Source organism: Pan troglodytes, chromosome 1 (genome assembly GCF_028858775.2).
Source record: "Pan troglodytes isolate AG18354 chromosome 1, NHGRI_mPanTro3-v2.0_pri, whole genome shotgun sequence".
NCBI lineage: Eukaryota > Metazoa > Chordata > Mammalia > Primates > Hominidae > Pan > Pan troglodytes.
In genome coordinates, this window is record NC_072398.2 from 98,735,212 (window position 1) to 98,752,671 (window position 17,460).

Consider the following 17,460-nt stretch of genomic DNA (forward strand, 5'->3'; position numbering starts at 1 on the left):
CCGAGGCGGGTGGATCACCTGAGGTCAGGAGTTCTAGACCAGCCTGGCCAACATGGTGAAACCCCATCTCTACTAAAAATACAAAAATTAGCTGGGCGTGGTGGTGGGCGCCTATAATCCCAGCTACTTGGGAGGCTGAGACAGGAGAATCGCTTGAACCCGGGAGGTGGAGGTTGCAGTGAGCCGAGATCACGCCATGCACTCCAGCCTGGGGGACAAGAGCGAGACTTCATCTCAAAACAAAACAAAAACAAAAAAGCTGGAATCAAGAATCTGCAGAGGTCAGTTTGAGTCCCTTTATACTCATGGTGCTTAATAGGGACTTTATAGACCTTTTAATCTTTTTTTTTTTTTTTTTGAGATGGAGTTTCACTCTTGTTGCCCAGGCTGGAGTGCAGTGGCGCGATCTCGGCTTACCGCAACCTCCGCCTCCCCAGGTTCAAGCGCTTCTCCTGCCTCAGCCTCCCGAGTAGCTGGGATTACAGGCATGTGCCACCCCAGGCCCAGCTAATTTTGTATTTTTAGTAGAGACAGGGTTTCTCCATGTTGGTCAGGCTGGTCTCGAACTCCCAGCATCAGGTGATCCGCCTGCCTCAGCCTCCCAAAGTGCTGGGATTACAGGCGTGAGCCACCATGCCCGGCTGAGACCTTTTAATCTTACAGATGAGGAATTTAAGGTCAAACAGCAAGTGCTGATGGTGATTTCTGAATCCAAGCTTGGTTCTCTTTTACCACACCATGCTTTCTCTAGAAGAGTTTGCTCCCAGTATACTCCCCCATCACCTCAGAAAGAGGTGCCTGACTAGAATTTTAGCTCTCTGCTCCCTACATAAGCCCTTTGCCTCTAACTCCTATCCCAGCTCTCAACTTCCTTTATCCTTTCTCTTCCCTCTCCCTGATACATCTAGGACACAGGACTAGGTAAATTTCATCAAATTTACTCAGTAAATATGGGAACATGGTCAGATTTGTAGTAAAGTATGAAGGGAAACTGACTTGGGGGTAGCCATCAGGCTGTCAGTAATTCTCATTAGTCCCCTCACCTGGAGGTGGGGATGGTTAGAGTTGGTTCTGAAGTTTCAATGGTGATAGAATCAAGGGTTGTAGAGGAAGAGGTGTCAGAAAAAGCAGTTTAATCAAGGTTTCCAGAGAGACCAGGTTTCCCGGGCAGGGCAGTTGATCTGAGTCACAAGAGCCTCCATGGATCTTGGGTCCATCTTCTGGTAGACACCCTGAAATACAAAGAGAAAGAGACAAGAGTGCGGGAGAGGAAGATAACTTGTGTGTGTGTGGTTTGGAGAAGGTAGTTAAGAATTTTTAAATGGCATTCAGAAAGGGTGGCAACAGGCAGAATTCTTCTCATGCCTCTGCACCAAAAGGGGAAAGGTGTATTGCAGGCAACAAAATGGTAGGTGCCCAATAATTATTGAATCAAGTATGTACCAATCACTGTATTGATTTGATGCTCTCATTTACTAACTGCTTACTGTGTGCAATGCAGTGAGCTGGGTGCTGAGGGGATGCCGATCAATCAACTACCACATCATCACCTATGTAACTTGTGTTGCAGTGGAGGAAGGAAGGAATGTTGAGTTATTCCATCCGCCCTCTGTAAGAAGCAAGCAAGCAAGTAAGCAAGCGCAAGAGCAAGCTAAGGCCAATTCATGAGTTACTGGTTCTTCTACAACTTCGGACTTGTGACTAGCATATGCCTCAGTATTGGGGAATTTTAATCCATTAGTCAGCCTAGGAAAAATCTATTCTTTTCTTTTTTTTTTTTTTTTTTGAGGTGAAGTCTTGCTCTGTTGCCCGGCTGGAGTGCAGTGGCATGATCTTGGCTCACTGCAACCTCCGCCTCCTGGGTTCAAGTGATCCTCCTGCCTCAGCTTCCCCAGTAGCTGGGATTACAGGTGTATGCCACCACACCCAGCTAATTTTTTTTGAGTCAGAGTCTTGCTCTGTCGCCGAGGCTGGAGTGCAGTGGTGCTATCTTGGCTCACTGCAACCTCTGCCTCCCGGGTTCAAGTGATTCTTCTGCCTCAGCCTCCTGAGTAGCTGGGATTACAGGTGCGCGCCACCACGCTCGGCTAATTTTTGTATTTTTAGTAGAGACAGGGTTTCACCATGTCAGGCTGGTCTCAAACTCCTGACCTTGTGATCCGACCACCTTGGCCTCCCAAAGTGCTGAGATTACAGGCGTGAGCCACTGTGCCCGGCCTGTTTTTTGTTTTTTGAGATGGAGTTTCACTCTTGTTGCTCAGGCTGGAGTGCAATGGCACGATCTTGGCTCACTGCAACCTCCGACTCCCAGATTCAATCGATTCTCCTGCCTCAGCCTCCCGAGTAGCTGGGATTACAGGCGCCCGCCACCACACCTGGCTAATTTTTTGTATTTTTAGTAGAGATGGGGTTTCACAATGTTGGCCAGGCTGGTCTTGAACTCCTGACCTCAGGTGATCCACCTGCCTTGGCCTCCCAAAGTGCTGCGTTTACAGGCGTGAGCCACCATGCCTGGCTTGAAACATCTATTCTTAAAACTTGGGCTGTTGCCCCTCCACCCTAGACTACTACTGAACACCCAGTGCTATGCCTTCACTATTTCACCTAATTCCTAAAACAACTATGTCAAGTATACTCCCTTTAAAACAGGAAAATGATTCTCAAAGAAGTAAAGCCCCCAGTCTATCTGAATGCAAAGCCCTTGTTGTTTATGCTATGCCATACTGCCTCTCAGGGACCAGATTGGTCATAATATGTCAGGTTATAAGATTCTGATACTTGTGGCCAAATAGGCCTTTGATATAGGGTAAAAGAGGTGGGTCCAATAGAAAGCCAAGAAAAGAGGCGTCTTCCGACTTTTCTCTACCAGATTAAGGTTAAGGAAAAAAGTGTGCAGAAAATAAAGCTAGATTTCCACAGAAGTGCAGGAAAAAGGGAATCCACAGTGAAGGGTGTCCTAGGCCCTTAGTAAAATTTTAGGAAATTCTCAGCTTAACTCCACTTTTGGAATAGAAATTCCAAGGTGACTAGAGTCCTAGTTCAGAAGGTATTGTTTTTATAGCTTTAAACTACATGTAACTTTAAACTACATGTAAATATTTTCCACTTGTCCTCAGGATCAGCACATACCTCCAAATCTATCTTACTTATTAGAAGCACTAAAGATGTAGAAAATATATTTGGCTGGGTGTGGTGGCTCACGCCTGTAATCCCAACACTGGAGGCTGAGGCAGGCGGATTGCTTGAGTCCAGGAGTTCGACAACAGCCTGGACAACATAGTGAGACCCCCATCTCTACAAAAAATAAAAAATTAGCTGGGCATGGTGGTATGTGCCTTGGGAGGCTAAGGTGGGAAGATTGCTTGAGCCCAGGAGATCCAGTGCAGTGAAGCGTGATTGCACCACTGTACTGCAACCTGGGCAACAGAATGATACCCTGTCTCAAAAAAAAAAAAAAAAAAAAAAAAAAAGAGAGAAGGCAGAGGCCGGGCACAGTGGCTCATGCCTGTAATCCCAGCACTTTGGGAGGCCGAGGCGGGCGGATCACGAGGTCAGGAGATCGAGACCACCCTGGCTAACATGGTGAAACCCCGTCTCTACTAAAAATACAAAAAATTAGCTGGGCGTGGCAGCATGCACCTGTAGTCCCACCTACTCGGGAGCTGAGGCAGGAGAATGGCATGAACCCGGGAGGCGGAGCTTGCAGTGAGCCGAGATCGCACCACTGCACTCCAGCCTGGGCAACAGAGCAAGACTCCGTCTCAAAAAAAAAAAAAAAAAAAAAAAAAAAAAAAAAAAAAAAAAGAGAAGGCTGGATGCAGTGGCTCACGCTTGTAATCTCAGCATTTGGGAGGCTGAGGCAGGTGGATCTGAGGTCAGGAGTTCGAGATCAGCGTGGCCAACATAGTGAAAGCCCGTCTTTACTAAAAATACAAAAATTAGCCGGGTGCGGTGGCTCACGCCTGTAATCCCAGCACTTTGGAAGGCTGAGGCGGGCAGATCACATGAGGTCGGGAGTTGGAGACTAGCCTGACCAACATGGAGAAACCTCGTCTCTACCAAAAATACACAATTAGCCAGGTGTGGTGGCACATGCCTGTAATCCCAGCTACTTGGGAGGCTGAGGCAGGAGAATGGCGTGAACCCGGGAGGCGGAGCTTGCAGTGAGCCGAGATTGCGCCACCGCACTCCAGCCTGGGTGACAGAGCGAGACTCTGTCTCAAAAAAAAAAAAAAAAAAAAAAAAAAAAAAAGCCTGGCGTGGTGGCGCATGCCTGTGGTCCTAGCTACTTGGGAGGCTGAGGTGGGAGAATCACTTGAACCCTGGAGGCAGAGATTGCAGTGAGCCGAGATCGTGTCACTGCACTCCAGCCTGGGCAACCAAACAAGAATCCGTCTCAAAGGAAAAAAAAAAAAAGATATTAGAGGTTAAAAAAAAAAGGAATAAGGTAAAATATATAAAGAAAGGATTATGAGGCCGGGTGTGGTGGCTCATACCTGTAATCCCAGCACTTTGGGAGGGTGAGGTGAGCAGATCACTTGAGGTCAGGAGTTCAAGACCAGCCTGGCCAACATGGTGAAACCCATCTCTACTAAAAACACAAAAAATTAGTTGGGCATGGTGGTGCACGCCTGTAGTCCCAGCTATTCGGGAGGCTGAGGCAGGAGAATCGCTTGAACCTGGGAGGTGGAGGTTGCAAGGAGTTAAGATCATGCCACTGCACTCCAACCTGGGAGACAGAACAAGACTCTGTCTCAAAAAAAAAAAAAAAAAAAGAAAAAGAAAAGAAAGGATTATGTCATTGCTAACAAAAACCTTTGGGGCCCAAAGAAGTAGCCAAAGTAGTGGCTAAAGGCACAAGTGGTAGGGAAGTTAGGTTTATTTTTTAAAAAATAATTCCCTAGTAATGTAAGTGGAAGATCTGGGATGGGGCCAATCTTTAACTTTGCTTTAAAATGCCATCATAGGCTGGGCATGGTGCCCCACACCTATAATCCCAGCACTTTGGGAAGCCAAGGCAGAGGACCGTTTGAACCCAGGAATTCAAGACCAGCCTGGATAACATAGTGAGATCCCATCTCTACAAAAATAAAAAAAATTAGCTGGGCATGGTGGTGCATGCCTGTAGTCCCAGCTACTCAGGAGGCTGAGGTGAGAGTTGCTTCAGCCCAGGAGTTGGGTTACAGTGAGCTATGATTATGACACTGCACTCCAGCATGTACAACAGAGTGAGGCCCCCGTCTCTAAAAATAAAATAAAAGGGCTGGGCATGGTGGCTCATGCCTGTAATCCCAGCACTTTGGGAGGCCGAGGCGGGTGGATCACCTGAGGCCAGGAGTTTGAGGCTAGCCTGGCCAACATGGCGAAACACCGTCTCTACTAAAAATACAAAAATTCGCTGGGCGTGGTGGCGGGCACCTGTAATCCCAGCTACTTGGGAGGCTGAGGCAGAATTGCTTGAACCAGGAGGTGGAGGTTGCAGTGAGCCGAGATCGCGCCATTGCACTCCACCCTGGGTGACAAGAGCGAAACTCCATCTCAAAATTAATAAAATAAAATAAAATCAGGCCGTGCACAGTGGCTCACGCCTGTAATCCCAGCAGTTTGGGAGGCCGAGGTGGGTGGATCACCTGAGGTCAGAAGTTCTAGACCAGCGTGACCAACATGGTGAAACCCTGTCTCTACTAAATAATAATAAAAAAAAAATTAGCCAGGCATGGTGGCACATGCCTATAATCCCAGCTACTTGGGAGACTGAGGCAGGAGAATCATTTGAACCTGGGAGGCAGAGGTTGCAGTGAGCCTAGATTTCGCCATTGCACTCCAGCCTGGGCAAAAAAGAATGATACTCCGTCTCAAAAAATAAACTAAATAAAATAAATAAAAATAAAATCAATAAAATAAAATGCCACAATGTGTCCGGGAACAGTGCCTCATGTCTGTAATCCCAACATTTTGGGAGGCCAAGGCAGGAGGACTGCTTGAGCCCAGGAGTTTATGACCAACCTGGGCAACAAAGCATGACCCTGTCTCTATTAAAAAAAAAAAAAAAGAAAAGCCACAATGGGAGAGAATGTTCAGCCACATTTGCTGAATGAGTAAAGAGGTAAAAGCTTTCTGTCAGGGGCATGGATAAATTGAACTTTGACTTTGAAAACAAACCCTTGGGCTCACCTAAAATCTCTACTAAGATTTCCCTTCCCAGAACATCTCTTGGGGCTGTAGAAGAAAAACAAGCAGACACTCCCACCCCAGCTCTTACACAACTGATATGTCAGGTCAGGGCAAAAAGAGGAGATCCGCCAAACACAGGAGCTAGTCTAGGTAGGGATGTGTCCATTTAGGTTCCACGCTAAAGTGAAAAACAAAGGGAAGGACAAAGTACTCTAAAAGAAGGTCCTAGATAACATCTGTAGAAGGAAATACAGGTTGAGTATCCTTATTTGAAATATTTGGGACCAGAAGTGTCTGATTTTGAATCTTTTCAGATTTTGGAATATTTGCATTATACTTACTGCTTGAGCATCCCTAATCTGAAAATCCGAAATCCTCCAATGAGCATTTCCTTTGAGTGTCATTTTCGTGCTCAGATTTTGGACTTTGGATTTGGGATGCTCAACCTGCATACAACTGAGGCCCACTTCTAAATAATAAAGATTTCAAATCATTTCCTAATCACTATTGCCCTTGGCAATGATTGACTATCTTCAGTGTTGTCTCATGTAGGTGCAAAGGACTGTTAGCCAGGGAGGAGGGAGAAACAGAGGAAAGGGATGCTGTCGGTCTCCTTTCTACCCATTCCAACTGAAACACCCCAAGAAAAATGTAGCAAGTTTCAAGTCCTTTTCTCTCCTCTCCCACAAATTATGTGGCAAAGGATATGAGTAATTCTCAAAAATAAGGGGACACAATGGGGATGAGGAAGATTGCTGGAATATCCAATTTACCATGACCCTGAACATGTCCAGGGTAGACTGGTTTAGCCAACTCTCAAGTCAAACACAAAAACCTGCAACCTGCATTTGTGTTTTCCTTTTGAGACGGCGTCTCACTCTGTCACCCAGGCTGGAGTGCAATGGCACAATCTTGGCTCACTGCAACCTCTGCTTCCCGGGTTCAAGCGATTCTCCTGCCTCAGCCTCCCAAGTAGCTGGGATTACAGGTGCGTGCCACCATGCCCAGCTAATGTCCCCCCCTCCCCCTACTCCGAGACAGAGTCTTGCTCTGTCACCCAGGCTGGAATGCAGTGGTGCAATCTTGGCTCACTGCAACCTCCGCCTCCCAGGTTTAGGCGATTCTCCTGCCTCAGCCTCCTGAGTAGCTGGGATTACAGGCGCGTGACACCACGCCCAGCTAATTTTTGTATTTTTAGTAGAGATGGGGTTTCACCATATTGGCCAGGCTGGTCTCAAACTCCTGACCTCGTGATCCGCCTGCCTTGGCCTCCCAAAGTGCTGGGATTACAGGCGTGAGCCACCACGCCTGGCCCTAATTTTTGTATTTTTAGTAGACAGGGCTTTGTCATATTGTCCAGGTTGGTCTTGAACTCCTGATCTCAAGTGATCTGCCCGCCTTAGCCTCCCTAAGTGCTGGGATTACAAGCGTGAGCCACCACGCCTAGTCTGTATTTGTGTTTCCTCAGTTGGCACTGAAGAATTCACTAGCCCCTCCACCCATATCTGTATTCTCAATTTTTGATTCTTCCCTAGGTGTGAACAAAGGATAGAAAAACGTAACATTTAAAAAAGGAAATGTACAGTTGGCTCTGTCTGGGGGTTCTGCATCTATGGATTCAACCAACCACAAAAGTACTCAGGAAAAGGTAATAAAAAAATTAAAAGTAACACAAATTTCAAAACATACTGTGTACAACTATGTACATAGCACTCACATTGTATTAGGTATTAGTAATCTAGAGATGATTTAAAATTTACTGGATGATGTGTGTAGGTTATATGCAAATACTATGCCATTGTATGTAGGGGACTTGAGCATCTGTGGATTTTGGTATCCATGGGGGTCCTGGAACCTGGTATCCTTCATGGATACCGAGGAGGGTTGACTGTAACTGCAATGATCAACTTTTACATAGATGTTGGCCTTCTTATCCTCTTCCCCTCAAACTTGTAACTAAGCAAAGCCTTCTCCTTTCCCCAGCAATAATTAAAAGTAACTGATATTTAGTTTTACACTGCACTTGCTTCTTTGCTTTAGAGTGCTTCTATTTCCTTCTACATGGGGAAGACAGAACAGGATGTTTACTTAAGGGCCAATCTCTCTCTTACCGATGACCCTCTCGTAGCCTTGCCTATGCAGCCTCAGTGAGTTATTACTTAGCAATTGTGAACAGCAGCTGACCGGACTTGTCCATACAGTTACTCATAAACAAGTATGAGAAACGCCCCAATACCCCAAAACCCATTCTGATTGTGTTTGCATTGCTACGTCTACATACATGAAGGAATAACTCATCCCTGCTACACAAGATTGGCTTACATTAAAAAAAAAATTAGGCAGAGGAAATTATGAATAACATGCCCAGAAAACCTAATGAGGAAGTCTCAAAGCTGTTGCTTCTTTAGGGGTAGATATAGAAATCAGGTGGGCAAGTCAAGGTCCCAAGAGACAAGGAAAAAAGGGTGAGCCAGATTCCAGTACAGTGGTACACCCTACCTGCTGGGTGTGTTCCCAGGCCACTGCTATTTAAGTGTCTGGTGACACATGTACGTACCTTCACATAAGCAAGGCTGCTATTTAGAGCCTTCTACCCTGCCAGTGACCCAGGCCTGGCCCAGATGCAGTGACTATCCCTCTTTACCCCTTACAGCCAGCATTCCAACCCAGCCTCACTGGGTTATGAACAAGGGATGGGGTAAGACAGAAGGGTTAAGTGTGGCTTCTGCACAACAGATTGCCAATATGCAGGAAGGGCAGATGTGGGCAAATAATTGGCCAGAAGGATCCCTGCTACCACCCCAAACCCCCAATTCTATGCTTGCTTTAAAAATGCTTCTTGGCTCACAGTTGCACAACCTTTTGAAGACATGCACAAAAAATTATTAATACAGTATATCCCACTTCACCAACCACTCCCTGAACATCTAGAACTCACCTGACCCATTATCCCTTTCCAAAATTCAATTACACAAAGGATCAAACAGAAAACCCACAAGGCCATAAAGATCTTAAGAGGCTCAGATTGCCTTCAGTGACATTAAGTGCAGAAGTCAAAGGGGACATCTGGAAAAGATCAACATGAGGGGAAAAGTCAACCACACAACAAAGGAAACCATACTTTATTAAACTGGAAAACAAAATATTGGGGACAAAGGGATTAAAAAAAAAGGAACGTCTGGAACAGAGTAAAGTGCAAGTGGTCACGAAGTGGGTGGTCTGTGGTATCTCTGTGTGTGCCTGAGAAATGTGTGGGCGCACACACCACTACTCCCACCCCCATACCCTTGGACCAAAAGCCAATACAACCATATCTTCTGAGATATATCCAGGCTTTTCCTTCTGCATTCTCTAGTTGGTTTCACCTTCGGCCCTGGACAGTCAGGTTGGGTCTTTGCTAGAGAAAACTTAGGTTTTCCAACCACAGGCCTGCTCCACAAAGCAGCGGTTTCAGCTCTGAGAAGTTCCCTCCTATTTGCACTCACTAGGAAGCCAGGGGCCCCTGGTCCAAGCCCGTCTCAAAGAAAAATGTCAAACCTTTCAAACTAGTTATTTTATTAAACAATATTAACACACATTTCAAAAGGATTTCATTGTTGTTGCTTCTAAAGCATGTACTTGTTTTGTTTTCCACACCGAACACGTGAGAATATCAATCCAACATATCTATTTTAGATCTTAACAGGCGCCCCCGCCCATTTAAAAAAAATAGTGGGGGAACTGGGGAAAGCAGTAATTTACAGCGGCTTCAAAACAGTAACAGCTGAAGCTCAATTCTGCAGGAACCGGTAACTTCAGGATTGAGAGTGAATATCCTGCCATTAGGAAGTTTATCGTATTCACATTATCTCGATAGGTTTGCTGGACCCATATATATCACAAACATTTTATTCCTGGTATTGGAAAGTATAAAAGTCCTATTCTCTGCTTATTTTCCCCTCCCTGGAATCAAACCAAATTCTATTTACTCTCAACTTTTGAGAGGGTAGAAGGGAGCAGGGAGAGAGCTCTCATCTAAGCTGACTGAAGAGTAAATTCTTTCAAAATATTTAAGGACCCTATTTCTGAACTGTATCACTGAACTTTAAGTGGTACTAGTGTATTCACAACCCCTACCAATTCTCTGTCTGTGATTTTACAGTGAGTACCAAGGACCTTACAACTTCTCACATTCTGCTTCCATATGAATCATGTCCTTGCTAAGACACACTATGTTATGCTTTCTTTAAAAAATATCTTGTTTATTTGTTTAAACTCAGGTTGAAATACAAAAGTCAGAGCATGGTCACGGAGTTTTAAATCACAGACACAGAAAGAATAAAACCCCTTTCTTTCATGTTATGAATACCAGAACTGTCTTTTCTGTTTCACTATATCACATATATACACATTGTCATCTTCATTTACTGATGTAAATGTAAATTTTAAGATTTCCTTAAAATTAATAGCTGACAGTCTCATACAAATCCTCACTTCCATCCTAAAACAAACATATTGAGGATTTTGTGGCTTAAAAAACAAAAAAGTACCCCACAAAAACCCAACTCCTTAAAAGTCCATCTTTGAAACTGTCCAACAAAGTCTTCCTTTCATGTATTAACCATCATACTTTTGAGGACAATTATCCCGCCCCAGCGTTCAGGAAGCCACTTTCCTGACATCCCCACATTTTCTGATAAAAATTAAATGGTCAAGAGCCTTTTCAAGTAAACACTACTTTTAGCTTAAACAAGAGCAGCAAAGAGAATTCACATTCTTTTATTCTAGAATGAAAAACATCCCATTTAATTTCTGCAAAAAAAAAAAACCTATTTCAATTTTGAAAGTCAAATATAATTTCCCCACCTCCCACCCCATTTTCTCTTATGCTTTTCCCTAACAAATGTCTTAGGACTCAATATAACTATACTTTCTTTTCTTTGCTACACTACATACCCCATCCCACACGTAAGGTCATGGTATCATGCATTTTTGTGGGGAGAGCTACAGGGCAGAGAGGGTCGAGGAAAGAAAGAACAGTTGGCTTAAGACCAGACAGGCATTAAGAAGATGAATGACCTGCAGCATCCTAACCCCAGAACACATGGCAAGCCCAAATAAATAACAGAATAAATTACGCAAAAACTCCCAAATCATGATGTGCACCTGGTTTATGCTGCTCTTTCTCTGAAAAGTTCATTCTGAGAGAATCATTTTCTGTCACTACATTGCCCACCCTCCCCCATCTTTAATATTCTACTGGAGGAAAAAGCAACCCCATACTTCCTATAGTTAGTTCTATACTAACTTGGAAGAAAATATGAAACTTGCTAGAATTCTCTGGAAAACTAAACACATACTGTTTTACTCATCTAGCTGGAGATTATCAGTTGAGTATGCCTTGGGGTAAGACACTAAATTAAAAAAAAATGGTAGTAAAGCAACATTTACTTTTCAGTGTCCCTAGATATAAAGATATAAACACTCAAAGTACAGTGATTGTCTATTTCCCAAGTACTAGATGTAGAAATACAAACAAGTCTTTCAGTCCAGGGAGAAGGAAAGCACTTATCTTGCATGTAAAACAACTAAGGGCAGAAATGGTCTTTATTTCCTATTGGGAGCGAGAGGTGGGGGTAAGACTTGAGCCTTGAAATGGGATAGACACAAGTGTATAATATAAAGGAAAATGCTACTTAATCTCCTCCTTTAAAATATCAAGAATAGGGGTGAATAACACGACTGAGGCAAGGGGAAAAGGAAGATAAAGACAAATATTTCTTTCTTTAATAGTTAACCTTTGTTGAAAACCACCAATAAATATCACTTACATTAGGGAGGCACCATGGTAAAATTAATGTCTACTTCTTATATTTAAAAATGCAGGGATAATATTTCTGTTGCACCTTTGTATCAATAGTCAACTGTAGTGACTGTCTTTCTGGCCACAGCAGAAGAAAAACTGAGGGAGATAAAGTCAAAAAAGAAAAGCAAGAGGCATGAGCTTGGTGCAAGACATGTGAAACTACCTTGAAAACATTTCCTATTCTCTTGTTTACAAAAAAACAGGCAGGTCACATCACACCATTAATGCTTCCTTTCCTTATTTTACATACTGTAGTCACTCCTTATTTTAACCTTGAGGCTGATTAAAAAAAGATTTTAGGAGAAGGGTAAAGAACTAAACTTCAACATGCCTTTAAAAACAAAACAAATAAACCTGACAGGTTCAAGGTCTCTCACATTTCCTCCCTTGCAACATCTCTTGGCTGTTAGCAGGACACAGATACACAGGGAAGGGAGCCGAGCTGGCTACAGCAGTTACTAAGCTGCCGAGAGAGGGGACGGGAATCCTTCCATTGACTACTCGATAAGCCAAGCCCAAAATAACATCCCAACATTGCACATGTGGTTATCTGTACTGATGGAAGTTTTATTTCAAATGTAATAATACTCTTCAATAGATGGGGTAAAATAAAGATTGTTTTCCTCCCCATTCCCCAACCCCCCAGCCAAATGAAGTGGCTTTGGTTGTGTTTCTTTACTTTTTTTTTTTTTTTTTTTTTTTTTTTTTAATACAAACAACGTGGGGAAGGTAGATAAGTGCAATGGGAGGGAGGATTGAATTGAATAGTGAAACGTAAGCGTATGTGATTTCTTACTTTGGAAGAGAGGCCCTTTGTTATAATAAAAAAAAATCGAGAAAGAGAAAACAAATAAAAACAACAACAATAAACCAAACTCCTACTTCCAATGTTCTCTAGACTGTTCAAAATGCCTTTCCCTTGGTTTCCATCAGTACCTGGGAGGGAAGAATGGGCGTTTTGGTGCAAAGAACGGAGGGCCCCTAGCAAAAGGTGGCCTGGGTCTCTTTAAACTGTGAAATGGGTCTCTGCTGAGAAAAGGTTCCCTAGGCCGAAAGTCTGGCCGGGGACTCCGTAAGATCATACCACTCCGGCTGATGGTGTCTCTGTGTGAGGGACCCAAGGGGGGGCCACTGCTGCTGTTGCTGCCTCCCCCACCTCCTCCTCCATGGGGTGGGCCCAGGTGTTCCAGAGAATGGGAGGGTAGGGTCAGGCTCTCTCGTACACGGCTAAGGCCAGGGCCGTTGAGGTCCCGTTGGGTGGGGACCCCGTGGTCCCTGGGTCCTGGGAGTACCCCAAAATGCTCAGCCAGGGTCCCTTGAAGGAGGGAACTATGGTCCTTGGGAAATACTGCCACAGCCCCTGCCACTCCGTGCTCTGCCAGTGGTGGGGCTGGGAAGGGTACAACTCCAGAGTGGTCAACAGGGGGTGGAGGAGGGGGTGGAGTAGAAAAGGGGACACCACTCCCACCACTGCTGCTATGTTCCCCAGGAGGGGGAGGAGGAGGTGGGGTAGGGAAAGGAATTCCACTGTGCTCTCCGGGAGGAGGGGGTGGGGCAGCATGGGCCAGGGCTGCCTCCTTTGTGAAGGGGTTCGAAAGATCCACAGAGGGTAGATGAGTGGGTGCATCTCGAGAGAAGATACCACCATGATCCTTAGGAGGGACAGGTGGGGCAGATGATGGCCCCACTGGCTCTCTCTGGAAGGGTGTCCCATGTTCCAAGGGGGATGGGGGAAGATGATGCTCAAATGTTGAGTTGAAACTGTTGGAACGAAAGCTGCCGACACTCTCCTGAAATTGAGGTGCCCGTTCCTTGTATGGTGCTGTTTTAAAGCCAGTGAGGCCTCCGCTGCCCCCACCCCCAAGGGATGCCAACTCAGAGGCACTTGAAGGGCCATTGTCAAAAGAGCTACCTGATGTGCTCAGATCAAACCAACCCACCCTTGAAGCCTCACGCCCATGTCCTCTATTTCCCTTCCCAGGAACTCGGATGGACTCTACGGTCTGGATCGGCTCCCCTGACATCCTCCTATTGGATGCACTGTGATAACCCAAGGTTTCTATAGGGGCCCCCTTTTCTTCTGTGCTATCAGGCAAGTCTAAGCAGGAGGAGGAGACGCGGGTTTCTATGCGGTAGTGCTCTTCTTGTTGCTGCTGATCAGTGGTGGTCAAGCTGGGTTGGGTGAGGTTTGAGAGACTGACACCATCACTTGGAGTGCCCTTGCTGGGAGCCTGGCCAAAATGCTTATCATCTGAGGGCTTACGTGAGGCGTTTTTAAGCATATTCTTAAATTCAATCGTCGACGTGGTGGAAATGGTGGAGGCCAGGACTTTCTCCACGCCTGACGTGGGTGGGTGACCCGTGGGAGCGGCAAGGGTGTTCTGCGGAGAGAAAAGGGAACGATGTGGGACTGGGTGAGGAGAGTCTGGGTACTGCTTCTGTGGCAAACTGAGATGCCCAGTGGTAGATTGAGACAAGCTATTGTGGTTGGAGTCAGGGGTGAAAAATGAATCATTCTTACTCGGTGATGGTGACCGGTCAGACCCAGGTTCATTCCCTCTTACGCTGAAGGCACCAAATAGCCCAGGGGAAGATGAGAGACGGTCACAGTTCTCACTAGAGTCCAGGAGGGCCCTTACAGATGGAGGGAAGGCAGACTTTACCCCAAATTCTTGGGCTCTGTGGCTATAACTGGACAGAATTGGCTGGTACTCGGTGGTATCAGACAGCTTGCTTGATTTCAGGATAGATTTGGCTGGTTTCTTCTCTAGGTTCATCATGGCAGAGGGTGGAGGCCCTGAATACTCAAAATCTCGGTAATCCTCATCTTCTTGGAAAGAAGTATCTGGGTAGAACTTTTCCTGTGAAGAGTCCATCAGGGAAGATGGTCTCTCCATTCCATCAGAAGGCTGCTTATAGGGAGATTCACTGCCCAGACCAAAGGGTCGATATGTAGATACAGAATTGGAGAGCTCTCGGGGGTAGCTTTCATCTCTCCCAGGGGGTGGTGATCTTGTACTGCTGGGTGTTGAGGAACCAGGGCTAATGATCTTAGAAAGCAGGGACATAGTATCTACACTGCTGGATGTGGGCTTGTCCATCATCTCATCCTGGGTGGGTGTCCCACTCCGTTCATCCCGTACAGGGGTTCCATCAATGTTGTCGATTGAGGTGCTAGTAGGGCCACGCTGGAAGTCTGAGGGATGGCTCTCTGATGGGGCGCTGGACCCCAAACTGCTCAGGATTGGGATGTTTAAGTTTAAGCCACTGAAACCAGGATTACCTTTTAAGAAGTTGTGAATCTTCATTTCCAGGCTTGGGGAGGTGGACTCTGACTCCAGCTTTGGCTTGGAGACCTCTGAAGATTGGCAGATGGTAACTTCAGTAGGTGGGGCAGCAGGGCTAGTACTGTGGGTAGCTGTAAACCCCAAAGAGTTGGAAGGTAGTTTAAAAGTAGTGCTTGGGAGCCCTGGGCTTTGCCCAATTGAGGCCTTGCTGGCTGAAGTTGAAGAGACTTCAGAAGTTGATGAGTTAGGAGAATAGTTGAAGCTTTTGGGAATAAAAGGTTGGGCACTGGAGGGCAGATTTCTTCCCTTTATGGTAGAGACTGTGGTGTTGGCAGGGGAGGCTGAAGTGCTCTGTGAGGCAGCTTCACTGGCTGGAACTGGGTTCCCAGTAACACTCTGAAGTAAAGATGACAGGCCTGTAGAAACAAAGATTAGAGGGGTTAAAAAGAACAACTCCCTATCATACAATGCAAACAATGTAGGCTAATCAGATACTCTCATTCATTTTGGTGGGAACCAGATAGACAAAGTGTAAGGCCAAAAGGAATCCAGACCAAACAAGCAATGGCTAAATGTCACAGAAAATACAGGGCCTATTTTATCAATAAAGAGCAAATCACTGAAATGTTTCCAGTACAGTCCAGAAATCAGCCCAACATGGCACAATAAAAGGCAACAGGAAGGGGGAGATTTTAATGTCAGAATCATTCATAGTTTAAGTTAGGCAAAGCAGGAAAAGAAAGGAGGCAAAGTTATTCTTAAAACAACACTTTAAGCCAGTATTTCTTAATGTTTGATCTGTGGAAGTGTTTCTCTAAATGCAAACAGATCTGTTCTACCTTTCCTGTCCAACCTTCAAACCAACCTTCAACCTTCAAACTTATTATCTCTAGTAAGTTAATATACATTGTTATTTTCAAGTGGGAGACAGGCAAATGCAAATTTCAGAAACTTATCTGAACAGCAAACACCTTTTTCAAGAAGCACCTCTTGGTAGACTGTTGTTACTTTTTGAAAAACAATGCTTTCAACCATCCGTTTTGGTTGTAAAATGTAGCTATAACAAACATACACCACAAAGACTTACAAAGACAGACCACCAGGGACACTGGTCCTTTCACAAGAAAACACACAATCCCCATTTTATAGTGTGGAAAATCCAAGGATTATTTAGTCCAGATTGACAATGATGGAATTTAACTGTGTTCACTGACAGTCAAAACTTTCTCAGAAGCACTGAGAAAGAATTCTTTGGGGCAAAGGCTGAAGTTCAACAAAGCAAACTGCTCCTGTAGAAAATTTTTTAGAAAAATATTTGACAAAAAGATAACAGAAGGTTCTATAAATTCAATCATATTTTTAAAAATTTACCCAATTTCTGGTCACAAATGAAAACTTTTGGCTGGGCATGGTGGCTCATGCCTGTAATCCTAGCATTTTGGGCAGCAGAGGCAGGAGGATGGCTTGAGGCCAGGAGTTTGAGACCAGCCTGGGCAACACAGTGAGACTCTCTCTCTAAAAAAAATTTAAAAATCAGCTGGGCATGATGGTGCATGCCTGTAGTCCTAGCTACTCAGGAGGCTGAGGCTGGAGAATCACTTGTGCCCAGTTCAAGGTTACAGTAAACTAACTATGACTCTGCCACTGCACTCCAGCCTGGGTGGCAAAGTGAGTCTCTGTATTTAAAAATAAATTAATTAAAAAAATTTTTAATATACATTTCACCCAAATTTATAGCTTTTAGTCACTGAATACACTAACATTGTTCCTTAGTAATTATATGATTAAAGAAAATACTTCATGTGATACTTTAATTAACGTTTCTTCAAAATTTCAATTTTAACCCATATTCTAACAGATTTGGCCTAAAGAATTTCAAGTCCCCTCCATCCTTGTAACATTTTAAAGCCATTTATTTCTAAATAATGTTGGATGGTCTTTATTGTTATCCAATATTCAATAATATCCAAACAACTGAAATAATGTTTACTTTAGTTATGATCCTTCTGAAGAAAAAAAAAATCCATGTTTCATTCCAAAAAAAGTTCCCTAGCCACATAATTCATCCCTCCTAATAGTTTCCTTTTTTTTTTTTTTCTTTTTTTAAGAGACAGGCTCTTGCTCTGTCACCCAGGCTGGAGTGCAGTGGTGCGA

General features: G+C 44.6%; 1 protein-coding gene across 12 annotated transcripts in view; it reads right to left on the bottom strand.

Annotated features, from left to right (window-relative positions):
- Nucleotides 1-9,280: 9,280 nt before the first annotated feature.
- RPRD2 (regulation of nuclear pre-mRNA domain containing 2) overlaps nucleotides 9,281-17,460 on the bottom strand; it is a 113,559-nt gene continuing 105,379 nt past the window's right edge. For 6 of the 12 annotated variants that reach the window (XM_054670502.2, XM_016926420.4, XM_016926427.3 and 3 more), the window contains one exon: nucleotides 9,281-15,722. In XM_054670502.2, coding sequence (XP_054526477.1) covers nucleotides 12,949-15,722 — 2,774 coding nt within the window. In that variant the 3' untranslated portion in view covers nucleotides 9,281-12,948. The remainder of the gene's footprint in view (nucleotides 15,723-17,460) is intronic. The other 6 variants (XM_054670524.2, XM_054670521.2, XM_054670515.2 and 3 more) reach the window with 2 other exon arrangements.